The sequence below is a fragment of the Lepidochelys kempii genome, chromosome 9 (genome assembly GCF_965140265.1).
Source record: "Lepidochelys kempii isolate rLepKem1 chromosome 9, rLepKem1.hap2, whole genome shotgun sequence".
NCBI classification, from domain to species: Eukaryota; Metazoa; Chordata; order Testudines; family Cheloniidae; genus Lepidochelys; species Lepidochelys kempii.
Genome location: NC_133264.1, coordinates 76,745,679 through 76,771,923, shown reverse-complemented (window position 1 = coordinate 76,771,923; position 26,245 = coordinate 76,745,679). Strand labels below are relative to the sequence as shown.

Sequence of the window (26,245 nt, the reverse complement as noted above, 5' to 3'; positions counted from 1 at the left end):
TTCGTAACTTTGGTGTTCATAACTCTGAGGTTCTACTGTATTGCTAATTTTGCTCATATTTGTTTTAAATGTAGCCCTTGCCTTTAATTTATGCCCATTTCCTTTTTTTTGGTTGTATTTAATCCATACCCAGTGAGTTAGTTCTGAACTGTAACTTTTCCTATTTTTAAATCCTCTCATTAGCTCTTTTTAAAACTTTTCCTATTTTCTCTGTTTTTAGTCCTTCATATTCTCAATAGTTAAATCTTTCCTTTTTGCTAGTCTTCACCTAATATCCCCCACCTCCAAAACTATGCCTCTTGAAGAGACTTAGGATCCTTAATCATTTTGGAAAATCAGATTTAAGTGCTTTTTTAAAATTTTCCCTAAGCTTTTCTCCCCAAGAAGTTGCCACCATTACTATCATTGATCAAGCTCCCCACACAGTATGACAGTGGGTACTCTTGCATAGCCCCATCTTGTTAAATATCCTCTTTATTATTGCTCATAAAAGGAGAACTATGTAGGCCTGCTATGTTACAAAAGGTTACATCAGCAGGCTCTTTAACTGAGAGTGTTCACATACGTATAGCTTTCAATATGTATAGCTACTCCTGCCACCCTCAACCTGAAGGACCAGTTGTGTGTGCCAAGGTTTGTGTTTTTTTAAATTTAAGCCATACCTGACTTTGTTAGAAAAAACAAACCCTGAATAAAATCTCCCCATAAGATAAAAGCAGTTGAAAATTTCCTAAAACTTCCCAAAAAATTCACCTTTGGGTTGAGACCAAGTATGAAGAGTATCAACATCAGCAGAAACTTTTTCAGAAAGTTAGAAGCAATTTCTAAAATGGGATCATTATTGAATCTGCATTGCAAAGACTAAGATTTAAAGATATTAAATCTAAAATATAAGGTATTAGAAAAATTTTAAGGTAAGTAAAATTTCTACATTTCTACTATATCCACCCGAAAGACCGAATTAAAATAAATTTAGTTTACTCTATGAGCCTGCACATCTGTAACACCTTTCATTTGAGGATTTCTAAACACTTTAATGAATTTAGGCATACAACATCCCTCTAAGGCAAATATTTCCCCCACTTACAAATAGAGAAACTAAGATTTGAAGAGGCTATGGCCCGCACCCACAAAGCCTGAGTTAGGCATCTAGGTTCCCTATACTATGAAGGGGGAAGAGACAGGCACCTAAGAATGGGATCCACAAAAGCCAGCACGCTAGACAGAGTAACCTAAGCTAGTCATTCAGAAATTCTTACCAAGAGGGATGTTTCTTAAGTACTGCCCTCCCATGGAGTTCAGTACCCTTAGCCTAGGCTGCAGGGAGACGCCTACCTCTCCTTACAAACCACAGCTGGGAACCCTTGTCCTGGAGCCAGACTGCTTAGGCTCCTGCCTAACACAAAATGGCAAGGTGGGGAGGGCCCCGCTGCTTATAACCCAAGGGGTTAGGGTACTCACCTGGGATGTGGGAGACCCCAGTTCAATTATCCCTTCTGCCTGATGAGAAGGGATCTCCCACCTGTCAAGTCACTGCCCTAACCACTGGACTATAGAGTGATTCTCTTGCTGTATCTGGCCCAATTAATATTTGATTTTAATTAAATTGGAACGGCTTTAACATTAGAATATCCCATAATCTCTCAAAATATCGCCAGCCATTGTGTGTGGAGTTAGGTCAGAGCACCCCTACTGGATCAGTCTCCAGGCCTTACTTCTCTCTCCCTGGTTTAAGGATTGCTCTAGGACTTCGGTGTGAGACAGGCATCCAGATGCCTGCCTGAGGCAGCAGTGTGCTTGCCCAGAGGCAAAAAGTTAGGTAACCAGGGAACTTCTACAGTGAAAATGTAGGTTCTGAGTTTGGGCACCTACAGGGCTAGGTGACAACTGAGTGAGGGTTTTGTACATTGCATTGGTGCCTAAATCCCTTTTGGTTCTAGCTCTAAGTGACTTATCCAAGGTCACACAGTAAGTCTGAGAGTGGCAAACAGAATGCAGGTTTCTTCACTTCTAGACCTGGTGCCTTAACCAGGAGACTATGCCCCTTTGTCAGTTAAAGCACAATATTAGCAAGTCTTACCTTGTTCTTGATAAACATGTGCTGGTGGAGGAGGCTGGTGAATGAACTGCGGTGGTATTTCTCCTGTCCCTGGAACTGGAGAGTACACTGGATGAGGTGGGTGGGGAAGCAAAGCAGGGTGAGGATGCATGTAATGTGGCACATGTGGTGGAGGGGGATGCATGGAAGGATGGAATTCAGACGAATGTGGTAATACCACCACCTTACGAACTCCATTTTCTTCTACCATCTGTGATGCAATGAAAAATACAGAAAAAGTCAGTAAAAATAATTTTGTATAATCTACGTTCCTTAATGTTTAAGATTAGATTCCATCTTAAAATAATTGATATTCATAACCAGATACTGACCTGTATTGCTTTGGGAGAAAAATCCCCACTGTGATGGACCTCAATAAATTCAAACTCTTCTGCAAGAAATCCCAAATTTCTGAGCGTGCCCATTTAAAAAAAAAACTGGCAGAAATGTAACTAACTCAGAAAATATCCATAACATATTCCTGTACATATTCCTTGTACCATATTACAAGTAAACTTGAACTGACCATAAATGCCACCCCTACCTCTTTCAACAAAAAGAACAGGAGTACTTGTGGCACCTTATAGAGACTAACAAATTTATCAGAGTATAAGCTTTCGTGGGCTACAGCCCACTTTATCAGATGCTTAGAATGGAACATATAGTAAGATACACACATACACACACAGAAGGTGGAAGTTGCCATACAAACTGTAAGAGGCTAATTAAGATGAACTATTATCAGTAGGAGAAAAAAACCAAACTTTTGTAGTGATAATCAAGATGGCCCATTTAGATAGTTGACAAGAAGGTGTGAGGATACTTAACATGGGGAAATAGATGTCAAAAGTGACATATGACCTGCCTTAGGTCTTGTATAGATTAGGGATAAAGAGATGTGACAGCACTTTAGCTAATATAAAACTAACTAATGGTGTAGACAATGCATCATATACTTTAACATATCCTAATCTGATTGAATTGAAATCTTGGCTCCCTTTAGGCTCTAATTTGATTGTCTTAGCACATGCTGAAATATATATACTACCTTGCCTATGCCAGACTTAAAATGTGCACGTGTTAGTTAACACACCTTTAAATGCTAAATTTAGGCAAGAATTTAGGATGAAACAAAGGTTTTAGGTGAGCACATATATAAGCAGGAACATAAAGAAGGACTCAAAGAACTACATCAGACAATTAGGACCAACTGTGAAACAATAAGCAATGCCCTATCCTGCTGGATCTTCAGGCCATCTGTCAGAGGCAAGCATAGGCTAAAATTTGGGATTTATCCACAGGGAAAGATCCTAGCTGATAATGGATGCAGAACACCTATAGCCTTCTTGTGGTATCTGGAAGTAAATGAATCCAATATCTCTTAGGCTCCATGGAAATGTTATCCAAGGGACTAAACTTTTCAGTATCCACTCTTCTGGTTGGTCCAAAGGCCTCTAAAATTATTATTGTCACATGAATTGTGTTGGTAGTAAAGTTGTTTTCCCACCATCAAAAACAAGATATCACTGATTCTAGATTAAGACTGCATCTAGTCAGAAGTTAAAGAGATAATGAGGTGGATCTCCTGAAACCCCATTCAAGTCAAAGAACAACCAACTACCTTCCTTTTCCCTCTTCCCCACCCCCTCTCGAAGAGCTTCACTAGCTGCTGAGTGATATAACAGAAGAGACACTAGATGACAGAATATATGTTCTGATGAAAGAGGCAAAACAGGTACTTGAGAAGTAACCAGAATTCAGCAGAATAAGCAGAGGACTTAAATTGGTTTAAAATTAGATTTGTCTGTAACCGGATCCCCTCTGACTGCCACCTCCAATCATAGTGTTACATCAAAAATGTAGGTTACAAAACATTGGTGCTATAAAATAATGATAGCATATTAATTATCAATGGACTCAAGGAGAAAAGCCCACACTAGACTTACACTGGCAAAGACAAAATTGAGACATTAACTGATTTGCTTCTTATATACAGTCCTCAAAGTAAATCATACAAAATTAACACTGCTTTTAAACCACCAATAATTTCCAACTAAACCACATTACTAAAAATATATAACACTCATGTACTTGTAGACATTTGCACATTAAATATTAACCTACAGAAATCAACGTACTAGTCTGTAAACCTCTCTCAAATTCTAAGCCCTGTACAAAATTAAATTAAGTTGCTCCTGTTAACACCTAATGCATGAGAAGGAATTAAACACATCAGCAATATTACTGTATAAAAAGTTTTACAGTTCACAGTTAAAGCAGTTTCACAGAAGAGGACAGTACGTTTTATCCTGCTAGTTCTATCAAGATCCTCTACTAGAAGAGCTGGCTATTAGAAGTCATCACAGCATTTCATAGTTTGCAAAGCAGAAATTGTGGCTGTAGGTTTGTTACTTATACCAAAAATATTTTGAAAGGCTCCTCAATAAAAGATAAAGCAAACTGACCAAGTAAAAGAAAAGTATTTTTTCAAGAGAACGAGAATGTGTCAACTCATGGATTATTACGACAAAAATCTGCTGTGATGTGACCTCTAAACCAGTTGTAATTATACTGCCATTTGACTATTAGGATTTTTTGGAAAAAAATATAGATTACCTTCTTCAATTTAAAGGAACATAATGAAAACACTTGTCATTTGTGTATTGAATGTTTGTTTTAAAATATGAGTGAATTTCTCTCTAAAAATAAGTTTTCTACATCAAATGAACGAAGTATATTCACTAAAGGTAGATAAATCTAAAAGTAATGGCAAAGTTTCATGGATCTATTGAACTTAATTAGGAAAACACTCAGTTTGACAAAGGAGATTAATGAATACAATAAGGGTTTCAGCTACAATTTTATAGTTTGGCATTGGTACAAGTCAAGGCCCATTATTCCATTCTACTAACGTAGAGACCAACATTACCACCATTTGTTTACTTTTGTACATCTTTCAGAACTGCAAGGTGAGTCCTCATCTTTACTGGGCTGAGAAAAAGATTAGAAACCCCAAATTTTGTTTCAAAAACTTGGTTTCTACCATTATTTAGGCCTTCCACGGTGGTCACCCAAATCAGTTGAGCTGGACAGTATTTAAATACCATTTCCACAATATTCCCACTCCACTAGGGTCAAGGCATAAGTTCTCTATAGCCTAGGAGCTGTTTATCTCAGATATTACTTTTTGGTCCAAATATACTAATTTCATGAGACTAAACAAGGAGTTTTAGTTCCGAAAGATTTAGAATAATGAACATTCACCAGATTTTTTTTTTTAAATCACCATCAGTAAAGTTTTGGGTCACAGCAAACAGAATCCCCTTTACATCTGATAATTTTTTCTTTACTATTGTTCCAAGATAACTATAATTGAAAACAAGTAATCTTTTTTTCCAGTTTATTCACGCTGTGTATTTGCCAGTGCTTTATGTAGTAATATGCACGGTTAGTCCCATGCACCAACATAACTTATGAAGTGATCTGGGGGAGCTAAAAATACATTTCCCCTCCAAGTCTTGCAAGAGGGTCTTCTGCTGTAAAAGCAAAAGCAAACAAACTAAAGAGGCATTAGGCAGGTGTGTGCACAGACACAATGGGAAGGGGGACCTGAGCATGCAGGTTGATGGGTTCTCAAGGCTTGCTCAGAAAAACTCTTTCATGCATCCCTGGGTAGCTGAAAAAAAGACGGTTACTCACCTTTGTAACTGTTGTTCTTCAAGATGTGTTGCTCATATCCATTCCAATTAGGTGTGCGCGCCTAATTCCAATTAGGTGTGCGGCCGTCTGAGGATTTTTACTCTAGCAACACCCCTTGGGTCAGCTGTGGAGCCCCCTAGAGTGGCGCCTTCATGACACTAGATATATACTTAAGCCAACCCAGCGCCCCCTTAGTTCCTTTTTGCCGGCTACTCTGACAGAGGGGAAAGAGGGCAGGTTTGGAATGGATATGAGCAACACATCTCAAAGAACAACAGTTACAAAGGTGAGTAACCATCTTTTCTTCTTTGAGGGCTTGCTCATATCGATTCCAATTACGTGACTCTCAAGCCTTACCTAGGCGGTGGGGTCGGAGTGAAGTACTGTGGATTATAGGACCACTCTACCAAATGCCTCATAGTGTCTGGCTTGTCGGACTATGGTATAGTGAGAGGTAAAAGTTTGTACTGAAGACCAAGTAGCGGCTCTGCAGATCTCCTGGATTGGGCCCTTGTAGAGTGAGCGGTGGGGTTGGAACACCGGCCAGATCACAGCAAGCATGGATACAGGAAGTGATCCAAAGAGGAGATCTGCTGGAATGAGACGAGGAGGCCCTTCATCCATTCCACCACCGCGACAAAGAGCTGCGTCATTTTCCTGAACAGCTTTGTATGCTCAATGTAGAAGGCCAGGGCCCTACGAACATCTAGGGAGTGTAGCCGTTGTTCCTGACGAGTAGCGTGAGGTTTTGGGTAAAAGCCAGGAGGAAAACGTCCTGGTTGATATGAAAGGTCGATACCACCTTGGGAAGAAAGGCCGGGTGAGGTCATAGCTGCACCTCGTCCTTATGGAAGATCGTATATGGTGGTTCCGAGGTAAGAGCTTTGAGCTTGGATACATGCCTTGCTGACACGATAGCGACGAGGAAAGCCATTTTCCAAGAGAGGTATAGGAGGGAACAGGTGGCCAACGGCTCAAACGGGGCCCCGATAAGCCTGGAGAGGACCAGGTTCAGGTCCCACATGGGGACTGGCTGTCGTACCTGTGGGTACAGACAGTCCAGGCCCTTAAGGAACCTGCTGACCAGGGGGTTGGCACAGACAGATCAGCCATTCGCTCCTGGGTGGACAGCCGAAACGGCCGCCAGGTGAACCCTGATGGATGATATCACCAGGCCCTGCTGTTTCAGGCTCAGGAGATCATCCAAAATGAGACGCACGGACGCCTGAGTGGGGAGGGCGTGCTGCGGTGAGTGCACCAGCATCAGAATTGCTTCCATTTAGCCATATATGTGGCCTGAGTAGAAGGTTTCCTGCTACCCAACAAAACCTGCTGTACCAAATGAGAACAGAGTAGCTCGGAGTGGCTCAGCCATGAAGCATCCATGCCGTGAGGTTGAGGGGTCATAGGTCGGGGTGACAGAGGCTGCCATGATCCTGAGTGATTAGATCCGGAAAGAGAGGCAGTGGAACTGGGGCATCCACTAAGATCTCCAACAGCGTGGTGTACCAATGCTATCTGGGCCATGCCGGGGCAACCAGAATCAGTCTTGATCTGTCCCTGCGCACCTTGAGCAGGACCCTGTGTACAAGGGGAAATGGCGGGAAGGCGTAAAACAACCTGCTCATCCACGAGAGTAGGAAGGTGTCTGAGAAAGTCTGGGGAGTGGCCCTGGAGGGAGCAAAATGCCGGGCATTTCCGGTTGCTACACGAGGCAAACAGGTCGACCTGGGGAAACCCCCACTTTCGGAAGACTGACTGGATGATATCGGGACGGAGCGACCACTCATGGGATTGGAAGGACCTGCTGAGGTGGTCTGCCAATGTATTCTGGACCCCTGGGAAAACTATGCCACCAGCTGAATAGAGTGGGCTATGCAGAATTCCCACAGTCAAATGGCCTCTTCACGGGGGGGGGGAGAGGAACAAGCGCCCCCCTTGCTTGTTGATATAGAACATGGCCGTGGTGTTGTCTGTGAGGACTGCCACGCAACAACCATGCAACCGCTCCTGGAGGGCTTGGCACGCAAGATGCGCCACCATCAGCTCCCGAACGTTGATATGGAGAGAGAGATTGGATGGGGCCCATAGACCTTGCATCTGGATGTCCCTGAGGTGGGTGCCCCATCCAGGGGCTGACGCATCGTGACAAGGGACAAGGAAGGCTGAGGGGTGTGGAAGGGGACTCCTCCATATACTGCCCTTGGGTCTAGCCACCACTGGAGGGAGGCCAGGACCCCCTCTGGAACAGTGACCACCATATTCAGGCTGACTCAACCTGGGCAGTAGGTAGACTGATGCCATCCAGGCTTGAAGAGGGCGGAGCCGTAGTCTGGCATGTCTGGTCATGTATGTGCAGGAAGCCATGAGTCCTAGAAGACTCAAGCACATTCTTGCCGTCGAGGTTGGGAAGCTTTGAAGGCTCCTGATGAGGCCTGACAAGGCTTGGAAGCAAGCATCCGGAAGGAGGGATCGAGCCTGCATGGAATCTAGGACCGCCCCGATAAATTCTATCCTCTGGGTCGGCTCTAGCATTGACTTCACCACATCGAACAGGAGGCCTAACCGTTGAAATGTGTCTGTGACGAATTGAAGGTGAGCCTGCACCTGCTCTTTGGTGCGCCCTCGGATGAGCCAGTCATTGAGATACAGGTATACCTGTATCCCTTATCGATGAAGGAAGGCTGCCACTACTGCCATACATTTAGTGAACACCCGGGGGGCCTTGGAGAGGCCGAAGGGAAGGACAGTGAACTGATAATGTTCACGGTTGACAACAAAATGGAAGAAGCGTCTGTGAGCTGGATGAATCGCGATGTGGAAATACGTGTCCTTCATGTTGGGGCGGCATACCAGTCTCCAGGGAAGATATAATGGTGCCCAAGCAGACCTTCAACTTTACCATGAATTTGTTGGAGTCCGTACAAGTCCAGGATAGGCCGAAGCCCGCCCTTTGCCTTGGGGATTAGGAAGTAACAGGAGTAGAACCCCCACTCCTTAGCTCCCTTGGAAACTCCTCCATCGCCCCCATGGCAGGGAGCGACTGCACCTCCTGGATAAGGAGTTGCTCATGAGAGGGGTCCCTGAAGAGGGACGGGGAGGGAGGGTGGGGAGAACGAAAATTGGAGAGAGAGTATCTCCTTTCCATCGTGCAAAGAACCCAACGGTCCATGGTTATGAGGGACCAGGCACAGTGGAAATGGGATAAACAATTCAAGAATGGGGTAGGATTCTTAGTGAGGTCCGGTACACCATCCTCGGGCGTCCCTTCAGAAGTTTTGTTTGGGACTCGCCGAGGGCTTGGAAGGACCTTGGGCCTGGCTGGATTGGTGGTTGGAGGGTTTTCTCCTGCCACCGCACCCGTCTCCTATAGAAGTCCTGCCTTGGCCGAGGAGGAGGGTAGGAGCGTTGAGGCTGCAGTTTAAATGGTTTCTGCAGGGTAGATGGTGTGTGCATCCCCAGCGAACGCATAATGGCCCTAAAGTCTTTGAAGCCCCGAGTGTCTTGTCTGAGAACAGGCCCCCTCCATCAAAGGGAAAATCCTGCAAAGTTTGCTGAAGCTCTGGTGGAAAGACAGAAGCTTGCAGCCAAGAAATGCGCCTCATTGCTATCCCTGAAGAGAAGGTCTGAGCAGCAGAGTCCACGGTGTCCAATGTGGCCTGCAAAGTGGTTCGCGCAACCATTTTGCCCTCCTCTACCAGAGCCCCAAACTCTTCTCTGGACTCTGGAGGAACCAGTTCCTTGAACTTCATCATGGAGTTCCAAGAGTTAAAATTGTATCGGCTCAGGAGAGCCTGCTGGTTTGCAATCCAGAGCTGGAGCCCCCCTGAGAAGTAGACTTTGCGCCCAAATAAATCGAGGCGCTTGGCCTCTTTCAATTTAGGTGTTGGGGCTTGCTGACTATGATGCTCCTTCTCATTCACTGAGGCCACCACCAGTGAACAGGGCTGTGGGCAAGTGTAGAGAGAATCATACCCTTTGGAGTGAACGAAACACTTCCGCTCCTCCCCCTTAGCACCTCCTCTGCTTGCAGGTTCATGTTCTGCGCCACCCTGCGCAAGAGTTCCTGGTGGGCGCAGAGGTCTATCGGGGGTGGGACCCGATACAGCAGTCCCCGCCACAGTCTCATCGGGCGAAGATGAGGATGCCGCCACGGGAGGGAGAGGATCATCCAGGGCCTCTTGCTGAGCTCTGTCCCACTGCTCCGGTCCTGCAACCTCAGTGTTCGGGCCAGGAGCTGGAGTTGAAGGAAGAGGAGCTGGCGCCTGGAAGGACAACGCCACCGTCTCCATGCCTCTGGGAGCAGGACGGCTGGAAGAAGCCTCAGGCACTTGCGACTCGGACAGGGCCGAGTGAGAAGCCCCAGAGGGAACACCCTGGGCCTGGTGGTACACCCAGGGTGTCCAAAAGGGCCACTGGGTGGACCCTTGAGCAAGCCCCTCTTCTTGCGCTTGCCACTGATCCGCTCCGAGCCCAGGCGGCCGTGATCCGAGTGGTGGCGGTCTGAGACCCTGCCTCAGACCTTGATGAGTGAGAGGCGGAAAGCGATGGCCATGGTGGTGCTGAGTGGGTCTGCGCTGAATCATGTCGATGAGACAAAGTTGATCAGTACTGCAAAGCTAGAGATTGGTGCCAAGATGGAGAAGAACGGTGCCATGATGCTGGGGAGTGGTGTCTGGACCTAGATCGGTGCCGGGACCTGGACCGGCGCCTGGATCTGGACCTGGGTCTCAACGATGATGACCGGCGTCTACTCCTGGATGGCGACCGGAGCAGTGTCAAGACCAGTGCCAGAGTGGTGCCGCGAGTACGACTGCCGCCACGATGGAGAGCGGTGCCGGGACTGGGAATGGTGCTAAGGCTCAACCGACAGTGCCAGCGGGTGAATAAGAGTCAGCTTGCCCCTAGATGGTGCCACGCGGACAGCTGGCAGTGCCTTGGTCTGTTGAGGGGATGCTGATACAGTCAAGGCAATCAGATCCCTTGCCGCCGCAAAGGTATCTGGTGTAGATGGCAACTGGACCTCAACCACGCTGTGAGTTGGGGAGTCCAGACACACCGGACTCAACAGCTCCATCCTCGGTGCCGGAGTCAACAGTGTCGAGGCCGTCACCTGTGTCCCCAGGCACTCTGCTGCGGGACGAAGTTCTGGATCCGGAAAGGGTGGTGACTGCTGAGGTGGGCCAGCCTTTTCTGGCTTCCAGTGCCGCTTCTGACCAGGTGAGTGAGAGCAGTGCCAGACTGAAGATGTTGGTGCGGTGCCGCGGCGGTACCGTTCCTGTAGCTGAAGCTGGGGCGCTGCGTACCAAAGCGGTTGGCACTGGGTCTTGCTGCGCTGCTGGAGGCTGAGGACTTAAGAGTCGCCTCCATAAGGAGCTGTCTCAAATGAAAGTCCCGCTCCTCCTTAGTCCGGGGACGAAAGCTGTTGCAAATCCTGCACTTCTCCACCTGGTGAGATGCCTGAAGTGTCTGGGGGAAAGAGTTGTGGGGGTCACCCATTGGCATGGGCTTGGAGCAGGATCTGCAGCGCTTAAAGCCCGGAGCTTTGGGCATGAGCCCAATCAAGTACGGTGAGGAGCGGAAACCCCTTTTTCCTCCCCACTAATACAAACTACTATACTATAACTAGAACTACAACTATTAATCTATAGCAATAACAAACTATGAACAAACTGTAGGGTGAACACTAGGGAGAGTGGAGAGTAGCAAAGCCAAGCTCCACAGTTCCAACGACTGTCATTGGTGGTAAGAAGAAACTGAGGGGGCACTGGGTTGGCTGGGGTATATATCCAGCGCCATGAAGTTGCCACTCCAAGGTACTCCACAGTCGACCCACCAGGTATTGCTAGGGTAAAAATTCTCCGATGGCTGAGCACACAGCGCGCACACACCTAATTGGAATCGATATGAGCAAGCACTCGAAGAACCAAACCTCCTCCTTTTAAAAATGCCTTTGAAAAATATTTCCAGACATGCTATTCAAAGAAAATTTGATTTTTGAAATTAGTCAGTTTGAAAATAAAAATAAAAATAAAAAAATCATGTTCATTTGAATAGCTTTGGTGTTACTTCAGATATTGCAGGCAGTTCTGATCTCCACAGTTTAGGAAGAACACAGAAAAAGTGTAAGATAGAAGGCCTAAAAGAGGAAAAAAAGATAAAGCAAAAGGAGGAGTAAAGACTCCTGCTACTTTCTTACCAAGTACTCTTGCACAAATCACTAGCATTTTGTCTCAGCTTACATTTCAGCACAAAGAATAAAATATTTAACTATTACACTGAAGTGTTAAGAGGATAAATGTTGATAAAGAGAAAGACTTTGAAATCCTTTGAGAGGTACTATAAAAGAGCAGAAGACATAACCTGAGGAAAGATCTAGGGAGTATTTACATTGGCCAGGAAAAGATGAAAAACAAACACAAGTATGAGAGGATGACATCACAGACTGATATAAAAGAAGAAAGTATGGGAGACAGAAGTCTCATTTATCTGCACTATGGTTAGCTCAAGTTTAAATACAGTGCTGCAAACAATGTGCTTCAGCTATATTCCAGAGGGATCCCCTCAAGGAAAAGCAGACCATGCTTATTAAGTCTTTTGACTCTGTCATCTAGTGCCTATTGTGATTGTTTACATCACCTGGACATCTATTACCACCGAGAACTAAGACTAAAGCAGACTCATGGCATGGGGACAAATAGGCCAACTAAAAGATAACCTCCTCCTAACAATGCTCAGATCCCATATCGCCATCATTCTACACGGTTGCAGATTTTGTCACAGTCAGTCAAAAGGTACTACTGACCTACTTACATCACATAGCTGAACTAGACAATTGCAGTACAATTGCTTTGATAATTCCTTTCCAGACCCAAAGAACTGATGGGAAACTACTTGCTCCCCAAAGCCCTCACTAGTATAATCCCAGCGGGATCTATCTTGTCCTACATGAGAGCTCTTGGAGAGGTGATAAGCAACATGGATTTCATTGGCAACAATACATTGATGACATCCAGCTGTATATAGTTCCCTACAGGTGCCAATATTGGACACCCCAATGCTTATAAGAGATAAGAATTTGGATGGCTCAAATGAAACCTGGGCAAGACCAAAATCATGTTGGCTGGGAGAGGCAAAAGTTGTGAAAACCAAGCTGGAACACTGACCTCCCCTCCCACCTAGTTTCTCCCACCCCACCGCCCAGTGAAATCAGTTATGTAACGCCTTGGGGTCCTATCAGGCTAATCATTAATCCTGGATGACAATGTAGCAATAGTGTAAAGAAATGCCACCTTCTCCACCTTTAACTTATGAGAGGAATAGATGAAGTCTCCTACAAGAATCTGGTCAGTGAACCACTCTTTCACAATTTCCTAGAAACAGAAAATTAATCTACTATATCTTGGTCTAAAGGTTTAATCAATGCAGACATACAATCGAAAGCATATGACTCTTCTACCTATAACCATTGCTAGCTCCCAAGTACCTTGCATCAACAGTGTAAGATTTTGTTTCTGATTTTTCAAAGCCATCCACGTGGGTCATGGGTTGACCTAAGACAGCTCTGGGATAATGCATTTAACAGGTAATGTCCTGAGTTTTGTTATCTAGTCTGGAGGTGATGCATAAATTAGGTCTCAGAGTTAGTGTTTTGCTTGAGGGAGTCTGGCAATGGAATGAGCTCCAAAAGGAGATTCAATTAATTTAAAACCAGACTACCAATTTTTGAACATGCTGCAAAATTCCTCTTTTTAATGAAACTTTTTCACATATCTGGAGAGCTTTAATACTTAAACATACAAACAAAAATCCACATACTCCAAACAGAACTTGCTAGAATCTGGCAAGGGCAAGAACAGATTTCTCTATGATTTAGACCAGGGGTGGGCAAACTATGGCCCAGGGGCCGCATCTGTCCCTCTATACGTTTTAAGCCAACCCTCGAGCTTCCGCCGGGGAGTGGGGTCGGGGGCTTGCCCTGCTCCATGCAGCTCCTGGAACCAGCGGCATGTCCCCCCTCTGGCTCCTACACTTAAGGGCAGCCAGGGGGCTCTGCATGCTGCCCCTGCAGCTCCCATTGGCTGGGAACTGCAGCCAATGGGAGCTGCAGGGGCGGTGCCTGTGGAGGGGGCAGCGCACAGAGCTGCCTGGCCGCGCCTCCATGTAGGAGCTGGATGTGGGACATACTGCTGCTTCTGGTAAGCGCTGCCCGGATCACGCATCCCTGACCTCCTCCCATGCCCCAACCCCAGCCCTGATCCCCCTCCTGCCCTCGAACCCCTCGGTCTCAGCACAGAGCCAATCCTTCATCCCCAGCCCCATCTCAGAGCTTTCACCCCCAGCTGGATTCCCTCACCCCCTCCCGCACCGCAACCCCCAATTTTGTAAGCATTCATGGCCAACCAATTTCCATACCCAGATGTGGCCCTTGGGCCAAAAAGTTCGCCCACCCCGATTTAGATTATGGACCTGAATTACCTGTGCTGGGATTAGATACTACAGTGAGAGGCGTCATAGGAAACTAAGATTTTTCACATGTCAACACAGATCCCAAACAGTCAGATTATAACTACTTTGGTAATGACTGATCTGGGAGTAAATCAAATCTGTGAGCTAACGGGTGAAAGACTCTGTATTCCACTACATATATCCATGATCATACAACTGGAATGTCTGGAAGCAACTATTGCTCTTACTGAATAGTGGTAGCACTTGTGGAATATGACTATCAAACTCATCAATCAGACTGGTATTAAAAGAATTCTCTCCAACTTACATTAGGTTTTCCTACTGCCAATAAAAGACAAATATTGCTAAGGTTTTCAAAGCCATCAAAGGGAACTGGTCAGGCAATTCCCATTTGTACTGGAATTGGATACCCAAGTCAAAAGGCATTTTTGAAAATCTCAGCCTTTGTGCACAAATCAGACACCTGATATACTAGATCTGTTTGTGAAGGAAACCATGATTTCTACAGCTATTAAACAGCTTTAGAAATTGTCTTTCATTTTTATTAGGGATGTGATGAGCAGTAACTTCTGATGCAAAAGCACAAAAAACTGTAAATTAATTCTTACCTGAGATACATAACCAGGAGGCACAAATATCGGAGGCACAGAACCATTTGGTGACACCATAGGAACATGTGCTGGACCTGAAAAGGAAAAAAAGTGTAAGATTTAAAAGTGTTAGCACTTTTTACCACAGTGGGTATTCCAAATTTTACACAATCAGAAATCTCCTCACCCCTCCCCACTTTTATTTGATGGCCTAAAGGTAAGCACTCATTCATTTAAAAAAACGTGGCTAAGTTACATAGGCTGCCCATCCACATTTATCCACCCATCTTTAGACAACTGAATTTAAAATGGGACTTAAAAGTTAGGAAAATGGTAAGCAAATCTTAGTGTATACTTTTTCCATTTAAAAAACCCCAAAAATATTTTAACAGTGTTCATCAGCAGATATAAAGTCACCTCTGTTCACAGGAGTGATTCGCGTTCACTCAAAACAGCGCGTGGAATACAATTTTCATGTCTCACTAAAATGTTTGGAAACTTTTCTGTCATACTGCCCCATATAAATGCTCCACTTGGATGTATACTACTTGGGTTTATTAAAAACACACCTGTGGATAGGAAATAATCATAACCGCTTTATGCTCTCACATACTAGATATTACTTAAATATCTGTATAGGATAATGCTGGTTTTCTTATCTTTCTGATGAGTAGATTTAAAATATAAAGTAACATTACTTATTACTCTGGCTATCTGCACTTGTAAAAAACAGCAACCATTTTTGTTAAGAGAATACAACAATTATTTTCAGAAAGCTGATCTTGGAAGTATTGTGCTATATAATATAAGCACATTTTTAAACCAATGTTGAAATCTGCAGACTTGCCATTTGCTACTATGGAACAAGGTCTCTGTAACTACATGGATATTAGTATTCACTCCTGAATAGCAACAGACTACAAATACCACAGTGTTAGAACATAAAAATGGCCATACTGAGTCAGACCAAAGGTCCATCCAGCCCAGTATCCTGTCTACCGACAGTGGCCAATGCCAGGTGCCTCAGAGGGAGTGAACTTAATAGGCAATGATCTAGTGATCTCTCTCCTGCCATCCATCTCCACCCTCTGACAAACAGAGGCTTTGGACGTAATTCCTTACCCAGAGATTGCACAGAGATTTTGCCATACAATACATATTAAAGTAATTTGGAGTAAGGTAGCTAAAACCCTCAATAAACTGAAGTGTTAAAATCCTGACACAATCATTACAAGTCAATAGTGTTATCTAATTAAGACAAGATTCAAATTGGCCTGCACTATATTTTATAAATAACCAGTGAAGTTTGTTAAGATGTAATACATCCAAGATATTTAACTCTCTTCAAGATTAACATTTATCTTCCAGTGGATTCCTATTCATGCTTACAGTACAGACTGAACAGACTCATTCACTGTATGACTGAAAACATGTAAACATACCTATGACTATGTAGTGGAAGTCTTATGGCAGTAGTTTTATGAAGAATCTTTTACATTTTTTTTTTTTTCCCTGTTTAACACATTTGATTGAACTCAGTGGAATTTTCTTTTACCTTGGATACACTGGATATGTCCATCTTCAGTTCTAATTGTGAAAGTTTCTCCTGGGTTTACCTGCACAAGTATAACCTGAAAACAAAAACACAGTAATTTCAATAAACTTCATTTAAAATATTTTAGAGATTTAAAAAAAAAAATTCCTTTCCAGTCTCGTCTTACAAAATTTCTTATAGATGCAAATAGGGCAAGTTTAGAAATACTAATAATGTGGATTGAATTCCCATCAGTCTCAATAAATTATATAGTTATCCTTTATTCTGAAACATTCAAAATTGTTCCGATAATACCTACCAGTCATTTCCTCCCTAGTTACAGATGAAACGTAAGATATACTTTACTTTTCTTTGTCAACTTTGTTTTCCATGCCATTTCCCTTTTTTACTTAAATACCACTACCACATGATCTAAGAAATAAATACTTTATGCAAAGTCAATACATTTTGCTTTACAGTCTTCTCTATGACACCGCCTCAACAATCTCAGAATTAGATTGACAAGATCGGGCATCTAGAGAGAGTATTTATAAAAGATGTTCTACCCAAGAGGATATTTTACTCAAGAGTTTCCACACTGAAAATAGGTTAAAATATAGTTTGACAATGAGTTCTCCAAAGACCAATTAATTTTATGAAGAAAAATTATTTCTGAACTTGGTCATTAATATTTTCCATGCCTTCTCTTTTTGAGGACAAGCAGCCTATAATTTTCCTAGACACATTCAACCTACTTAAAATTTTCCTTTATAATCAAATAGATATAATGTATTGACTGTTGTATCTGACTGTTTGAAATAGATAAAGCCTCTGGATATAGTCTCTGTCAGTCTTATTTCTGAAGACAAAACCCTTGTGCATTATATTTTATATTGAAAATGTTTAAATCCATTATTTGTACCACTGTACAGCAATACAATTAAGCATTAAAAATTGCCTTAAGCTTTAAGTTAATTCTCAGTTTGTTTTTACAAGTGTGTGTTTTGCTCTATGGCTTGTAATAGCTTCTCTTTGGAGGAGCTGCAGCAGAAGGGATGAGGACAGCAAGTTACACCACAAACAGTGGCAACATTACAATTGTTTATTACAACCTTTTGATCAGCTGTGCAGGGACAGGAACTGTTGGCAAGTTAACACTACCACAGCTGTAAAATAAATACAGGCTCTCCAATTCACACAAAAAGGCTTCTATGTAATTCCCAAATCAAAACTCTGGAAGCTGTATATACTAATTTCCTTGCTTTTGACACAAGCTTATTTAATCAATATTAAGTCAAGTCTTAAAGGAAAAGAAACACATTTAACCAGGGATTAACAAACAAGATTTTAGTCCGTTCAAAATGAATATGCGCCAGATTTTTGCCTACCTGTGCTGCGAAGTGTCAAGATCATAGTTGTTCCAATTAACAGCCCAATGGAATACACATAAAATGTTAAGTGCCTGGCTTGTTTGCATGCAGAGGCTACTCAATTTAAAACCTGAGGGAGCTCACTGAGGATTACTTGTCCTGTTTTCTACTTTGTGTTTACCTTTTACACCCTACTGTACAGGTTAACAATGTTAGAACTATTAGGAAAGGGATAGAAAATGAGACAGAAAATATCATAATGCCACCATATAAATCCTTGGTATGCCTACAGCTTGAATACTGTGTCCGGTTCTGGTTGCCTCATCTCAAGAAGGATACAGCAGACCTGGAAAAGGTTCAGAGAAGGGCAGTAAAGATGATCAAGGTTATGGAAAGGCTTCCATATGAGGAGAGTTAGGGCTGTTCAGTTTAGAAAAGAGGTAACTAAAGGGGGGGAAACTGATTGATGTGTATAAAATCATGAATGATGTGGATAAAGTGACTAGAAAATTATATATCTTTCCCACAACACAAAAATCACAGGTCACCTGATGAAGTTAATAGGCAGAAGGTTTAATACAAACAAGAGGAAGCAGCTTTTCATACAATGCACAATTAACCTGTGGAATGCTCTTCCGTGTGGGATGTTAGGATGGCCAAAAGTATAACTGGATTAAAAAAAAAAACTAGCTACGTTCATGGAGGATTGGTCCATCTTAAGTCCATGAATATTAGCCAAATGATCATAAATGCAACCCCATATCTCCGACTGCCAGAAGCAGATCAATCCAACTGCCCTGTTCTGTACACTCCTCCTGAAGCTCTGGTAGATTCACTGTCAGACAGCATAAGGGGATTGATGGACAGTTGGTCTGACCCAATATTGTAGTTATATTATGTAATACAAAAAAACCTCACTACACTAAAAAACTAAGTATTTACTTTGTACATTGGTGGTTTTTCTATGGACATTTAATCTTTACCTCCTTTAAAGAATGAAGGAAAGTAAAAAGGCTTCAGGGATTATTTACTGCTGATGTTAGTCAAGAATTAAAAAAACACAACACCACACAGATTTAACTAATTTTTACTTTGAACAATGAGCTATAATTTGCCTTAAAATAAATGGCATCACATCCAACTAATCTTACATTCCTGATACCCTGCCAATTCATCCAGGAACCAGGATGGCTGGGGGACAATTTAAACCATGTATTATAGTGAAGTTTTGCCTGTGGTTCACCCTACATCTCAAACTACATTTTCAGTTGGTTATAGGAGCCGAGTATACATAGTATAACCACAGGAGAATGCTAGTTTTACAATGGCTAAAACACAGGGATCCTAAACACTGTCTATATTAAATGGTTCAAATAGTTAAACCCTCAATGTCTGCCATGAGGCATATTAGGAAGGCAGAAAAGCCACAGCAGAACGCATTAGAGCGCTCTCCCAGCTGCACACCTCTCACACTGCAGTAACTCACCTTGAACCTCTCATTACTTCAAAGGCACACATGGATTTACAGACTCTTGCTGTGCAACGTAAGTAAGCTTATTAGCATTTGATTTTTTAAAGGCTTTTGGATAATATCAATGTTTATTTTTAAACTTTTATTTTTATCCATTTAAATTTCCAGTTTACACAAAATTATGGGTTTTAAGCATTTTTTTTTTTATTTTATTGATGCACATTTCCACAGTTATGGGAAACTGTGAGGGAGCAAGCAATAGGGGAGACTGAAAATAATTTAAAATTCAAAAAGTTAAAGCTTTATAACCATTTGTAGCCATTAAAAAAAAAAACAGTCTACATCACAAGTCAATATGCTTAAATCAAACTCTCATAAGTTCAAGCGGATTTCTTACTTTGTCTAATTGTAAATTTAGATAATCATCTATACAAGTATTTTTTCATTGGTTTGAGAGTGTATGAAAATCAACATTTACCGATTAAAACCTAATCCTTCCAAGCCTAAACATAAGGTAAGCAGATGCTGGTGTAGGTTGTCTCGAGGTATTTGACTGACCCATCCAGTGATGTGATCTACTTCTCTGGTTGAGTGTTTTTATTTGGTGATGGTGGATTTGAGTGTATTATGGTGTATATCCCAGACTCTCTTCTTGGAGCACACTATGTGGCTGTAGAGATCAGATTTCTTGGTGTGGTGAGTGGATCTATGAAGGTAGGTATGGTGATCGGTGGGTTTCTCATATAGAGTTGTCTGTACGGTTCCATTGTTGAAGCTGATCGTGGTGTCCAGGAAGATGTTTCTAGTGTAGGAGTGTTCCAGAGAGAGTTTAATGGATGGATGGTGGTCGCTGAAGCTGTGGTGGAAATCTATGAGGGAGTTGAAGTCGTCTGTCCAGCGGATGAAATCATCATCAACATATCCCAGCTACAGCACTGATTTTATGATCCATTACAGAAAGTAATTTGGAGATTTAATTTTTAATTATAACAAGTATTGTTTTGATTAGCTGAATATTAATGTTTGAAACAATTTCAGCTATGGCCTGTTCAGATGTAAGGGGGGGTGGGGTGGAGAATCATTCCTACACTATGGCTAGTCTCATATGCACAACAGTTTGGCTGCTGAAGTGTAGTTCAAACCTTCTGGCAGATGACGACAACTGAGTTAGATATGGGCCTGGGCTGTAAAGTTTGCCTCTAAATCTAAAGAGGAGGTGGTGTTCTTTTGAAGAGATTGTCCTATAAATTAAGTGAACTGTAGGCTCATAGGTCACAGTTGAAACTGAAATCAATAACTCAAACAGTAACTTTATAACAACCTCTCCACAACACTGTATGCTAAAATTCGAGGAAGTATACAGAAAGGTATCACTGCACTTATAGAATTAGCTACAGAAAATTCTTCATTCTCAAAAGTCGTCCAGACACACAGGACTTTGGAAATACCTAATTGCCTTCTGTTAACGATCATTCTGCCAATGCTGCAACAGCCCAACACTTTGCCACATGTTATTTTAATGTATGTAAGTAAAATGGCATATTGTCTTCAAAATTTTCAGAAGTGAAATCACCCCTGCTGCTCAAAGTGAAAGTACATTGCAAAATTAGTTGTTTAAGTGAATTTAGAAATTTACCACCGTTAAAAAGAATTCTCCCCAATGAGTGACTTTCTCCAACTCTACACTCTCTAGATGGATGATGTCTGCCCTCTTAAGCCTTCGATGCAGAGGGAATGAATACCAGGATTCTAAAACCCCAAGTCCTTATAACACAAATCTGTGACGCACTAAGTAGTTTAATCTGCTCTCATTTGCATCAATTATTATGGGAAAAGGAAGAAGATAATGTCCAGAGAACAACATGTTAAAATATAAGCTTAAGGTTCTTTGCAGGAATCAGCACTCAGTTTTCCCATGTCAAGGTTCCTCCCCCACTCTGAACTCTAGGGTACAGATGTGGGGACCTGCATGAAAAACCTCCTAAGCTTATCTTTACCAGCTTAGGTCAAAACTTCCCCAAGGTACAAAATATTACCCCCGTTATCCTTGGAATGGCCGCTACCACCACCAAACTAATACTGGTTACTGGGGAAGAGCTGTTTGGACGCGTCCTTCCCCCCAAAATACTTCCCAAAACCTTGCACCCTACTTCCTGGACAAGGTTCCACGGTAAACATCTGATGAAGTGAGCTGTAGCTCACGAAAGCTCATGCTCAAATAAATTGGTTAGTCTCTAAGGTGCCACAAGTACTCCTTTTCTTTTTGTGAATACAGACTAACACGGCTGTTCCTCTGAAACTCTTCTAAGCAAGTGGCTGCCAGGAACACCTTCAGAATAAGTTTTTGATATCCTACACAGAGAGAGGATTATGACAGTATTCAGGATTAAACTAAACTGGTTTCTATATACCAAGTGGTTTCTGGAAGCTGGGAGAATCCATGCAGCAGCTCCCACAAGGACACACTTCTCTGTAGGGTCCAATCACTACAGACCAGACTTTTAATAACTAGCATTCTGCCTCTTGCCTAGCCCAGTTTAAGACACACCAGATGTCAGTTGCTGCTGGAATAGTTAAACACTAGTCTTGCGACATTATCCCAAAAATATTTTCCTCCTAAATACAGTGCAGATGCTAAATAACTCATTGCTAAAGCAACTCTGAGAATCCATTCTTGACGTTTGCCCACATAATGGCTATGATGTAAAATATGCCAGATCTTAGTAAATCACACAGTCAGCACGTTCTCCGAAATGGACAGATGGAATGAAACTTCCTTTAGTTTCAGATACCATGGGTTCCTCAACCAATGAGAAGCAGAGATGAAGTTCCCCAATGATCTGATTATCTTTTTTATAACTCTGTAGATCAAGTTAAAATTCCAGCTGGATGAAGCTCTTGAACCTACCAGAGTTCTTCATTTTCCTGATGGCTCGCTGCTGCATGAAGACTTGGCTGAGGAAAATGGTTGCCACAAGTTAGGGAAGAATGACAGCTACTACAGCTTTTATAGCAGTAGGGTTTCTCTGCAGCACCCGGCCCTACCTTTGTTTTTGCCTCAGGGATCGCTACATAATTTAAGACATAATGCTGGGCTGCTTTAAATCCAATAACAATGGCATCTCTGTTTTAGGATTCCTATAGGAAATTGCTCTGCAAGCTGTGCCTTTGGCTTCTCTTCTCCATTTACACCCTTTTTGGGTGATCTCATCCACGGAGAGCTTCAACTACCAACTTTGTGTTGACAACTCACATATCTCTCTTCCCTCTATCCAATCCTATCTCTCTGCTTCCTTCTGAAAAGCTTGCTGTCAACTTGAACCTGACATGGCGCAAACGGAACAAGTTATTCTTCCTCCAAAACATTTCCCACTCTCTCCTATTCACTATTGCTGAAATAACCACCATCCTACAAGTCACGTAAGGCCAGAGCTTGGTAATTATCTTTCATTCCTCTATTCTTCACAGTCAGGCTGTGTTCAAATCGTGTCATTTGTTTCTTCCTTTCAGCACCTCCAAGATCCCACTCTTCCCTGCTCACACACAAAACCATCTCATTCCTCAGCATCTCTCACTTTAATTACTGGAACCTCCCTTTCTTGGTGGTCTTCCTGAAACCCAATTGGTCACTAACTTTCAATTTACTATTTTCCTGGTGTAACATGATGCATCAGCTATTTGAATATTCTCTCAGCTGATGAGTGTCTAAAAAGAGGGATTTCACCTTGCTAAAATGCTAGGGTAGGCTAGCTCATATGCTTTTTAGCTTTTGTTTATGTGATATAAACTCTTAAAATTTCCCCAAATCCACACCCGCTATTTAAATTCTGCTGGTAAAAGTATAACATATTCCTTTGCTTGTTCCTTCTCTGAACACTTTCTAGTTTATCAATATCTTTAAAATAATGAGATGCCCGGAACCTAATATAGCATTTTCCAGTGTGGTCCCGCTAAAAGTGTACAGAGACTATAATCTCTAGGTCACATAACACTTCCTCTTTATATTTAGTACAATGCAGTAACCTTTAGAATGCCATATCCAATTGCAAACTCACTTCTAGTTTAGTGTTCCCTAGACGTACTAGCTTACACTTTATCAAGCTGAATATCATCTGTTTTTGCTTACAGTTCTAATCTCAGTAAGCACTCGTGTTATTCTTATGTCCTCATTCATATTCTGATCTCCTTCCAAATTAGCATAAACAATTTTCATTAGTGTGCTATGAACTCCTTTTTGCAGATCATTAACAAAGATATTAAATATCACCAACCTAACCGGTCCTTGCTATATCCTACTACACCTCCTTCCAACATTATTATTTCTTTATGGTACTGCAACCAATTTCTAATCCAGACTGGTATTTATATTTAAGACAGTTTGTTATAATCAAAGATTTTGTGAATTATCAAATGCTTTATTAAATTCAAATACACGCTTTTCTTCCATTGATTTTGTAATTCTATAACAAAGCAATCAAGTTTGTCTAGTGAGAAATATTCTCTCTAAGCTTTACTGCTTATTAAGAACATAAGAATGGCCATACTGGGTGAGACCAAAGGTTCATCAAGCCCAATATCCTGCCCTCTGACAGTGGCCAATGGCAGATGTCCCAAGGGGAATGAACAGACAGGTTACCATCAAGCGATCCATGCCCTGTCACCCATTCCCAGCTAGGGACACCATTCCTGCCCAACCTGACTAATAGTCACTGATGGACCTATCCTCCATGAATCTATCTAGCTCCCTTTTGAACCCCGTTATAGTACTGGCCTGCACAACACCCACTGGCAAGGAATTCCAGAGGCTGACAGTAAGTTGTGTGAAAAAATACTTCCTTGTGTTTGTTTTAAACCTGCTACCTATTAATGTCATTTGGTGGCCCCTTGTTCTTGTATTAAGGAAGTGTTATTTACTCATTCTCATATTTACTCTCTCTATACCACTCATGATTTTATAGATCTCTATCATATCCCCCCTTAATCACCTCTTTTCCAAGCTAAACAGTCCCAGTCTTATTAATCTCTCCTCATATGGAAGCCATTCTATACCCCAATCATTTTTGTTGTCCTTTTATGAACCTTTTCCAATTCCAATATATCTTTTTTGAGATGTGGCAACCACATCTGCACACAGTATTCATGGTGTGAGCGTACCATGGATTTAGAGAGGGGCAATATGATATTTTCTGTCTTATTATCTATCCATTTCTTGATGATTCCCAACATTCTGTTCATTTTTGACTGCTGCTGCACATTGAGTGGATGATTTCAGAGAACTATCCACAAAGACTCCAAGATCTCTTTCCTGAGTGGTAACAGCTAATTTAGACCCCATCATTGTATATGTATAGTTAGGATTATGTTTTCCAATGTGCATTATTTTGCATTTATCAACATTAAATTTTATCTGCCATTTTGTTGCCCAGTCACCCAGTTCTGTGAGATCCTTTTGTAGCTCTTCGCAGTCTGCCTGAGACTTAACTATCTTGAGTAGTTTTGTATCATCTCCAAATTTTGCCACCGCGCTGTTTACCCCTTTTTCCAGATTGTTTATGAATATGTTAAATAGGACTGGACCCAGTACAGATCCCTGGGGGGGCACCACTATTTACCTCTCTCCATTGTGAAAACTGACCATTTATTCCTACCCTTTGTTTCCTATCTTTTAACCAGTTACCAATCCATGAGAGAACCTTCCTTCTTATCCCATGACTGCTTATTTTGCTTAAGAGTCTTTGATGAGGGACCTTATCAAAGGCTTTTTGAAAATCTAAATACACTATATCCACTGGATCTCCTTTGTCTACATGCTTGTTGACCACTCTCAAAGAATTCTAGTAGTTTGGTGAGGCATGATTTCCCTTTACAAAAACCATGCTGACGATTTCCCAACAAATTATGTTCATCTATGGGTCTGACAATTTTGTTCTTGTTGATAATTTCAACCAATTTGCCCGGTACTGAAGTGAGACGTATTGGCTTGTAGTTGCCAGGGTCACCTCTGGAGCCCTTTTTAAAAATTGGCGTCACATGAGCTATCCTCCAGACATTTTGTACAGAAGCTGATTTAAATGATAGTTTACAGATGACAGAAGTCCTGCAATTTCACATTTGAGTTCCTTCACAACTCTTGGGTTAATACCATCAGGTCCTGGAAAATTATTGTATAGTTTATCAATTTGTTCCAAAACCTCCTCAAATGACACCTCAATTTGGGGACAGTTCCTCAGATCTGTCGCTCAAAAAAGAATGGCTCAGGTATCTCCCTCACATCCTCAACAGTGAAGATTGATGCAAAGAATTCATTTAGTTTCTCTGCAATGGCCTTATCTTTGACTGCTCCTTCAGCATCTCGATCGTCCAGTGGCCCCACTGGTTGTTTAGCAGGCTTCCTGCTTCTGATGTATTTTAAAAAAAATTTGCTATTACTTTTGGAGTCTTTTGCTAGCTGTTCTTCAAATTCTTTTTTTGGTCTTTCTAATTATATTCTTACACTTAATTTGCCAGAGTTTATGCTCTTTTCTATTTTCCTCATTAGGATTTATCTTCCACTTTTTAAAGGATGCCTTTTTGCCTCTCACTGCTTCTTTTACTTTGTTGTTTAACCACGGTGGCTCTTTTTTTGGTTCTCTTACTATGTTTTTTAAATTGGGGTATATATTTAAGTTGAGCCTCTGTTATGGTGTTTTTAAAAAGTTTCATGCAGCTTGCAGGCATTTTACTTTTGGTGCTGTACCTTTTAATTTCTGTTTTACTAACCTAATTTTTCTGTAGCTTCCCTTTCTGAAATTAAATGCTAACAATTCTTATTTTCATGATTCCATAACCTTCTATATGCTTAGTGATTTTTTTCCATTCTCCATATTTACATCTGAAGTTAGACTGAAGACAGCAACAGAAAAACTCTGATTTTGAATATCAGTACTACTCTGACTTTCCTTCCATTTCCTGTTAGTGTCCCAATTTTCAAGGAGTTTTCAAACAAGAATTGTCAGTAGTACAAGCACAATTTCT

At 42.0% G+C, this 26,245-nt stretch overlaps 1 protein-coding gene across 3 annotated transcripts in view; it reads right to left on the bottom strand.

Annotated features, from left to right (window-relative positions):
- LOC140917667 (fibronectin type-III domain-containing protein 3A-like) overlaps nucleotides 1-26,245 on the bottom strand; it is an 86,299-nt gene that overhangs the window by 34,202 nt on the left and 25,852 nt on the right. For 2 of the 3 annotated variants that reach the window (XM_073360949.1, XM_073360947.1), the window contains exons 3-5: nucleotides 16,412-16,487; nucleotides 14,875-14,951; nucleotides 2,081-2,309 (exon numbers count right to left, since the gene is read on the bottom strand). In XM_073360949.1, coding sequence (XP_073217050.1) covers nucleotides 2,081-2,309; nucleotides 14,875-14,951; nucleotides 16,412-16,487 — 382 coding nt within the window. Of the gene's footprint in view, nucleotides 1-2,080; nucleotides 2,310-14,874; nucleotides 14,952-16,411; nucleotides 16,488-19,709; nucleotides 20,099-26,245 lie in introns of those variants that run through there. The other variant, XM_073360948.1, reaches the window with a different exon arrangement.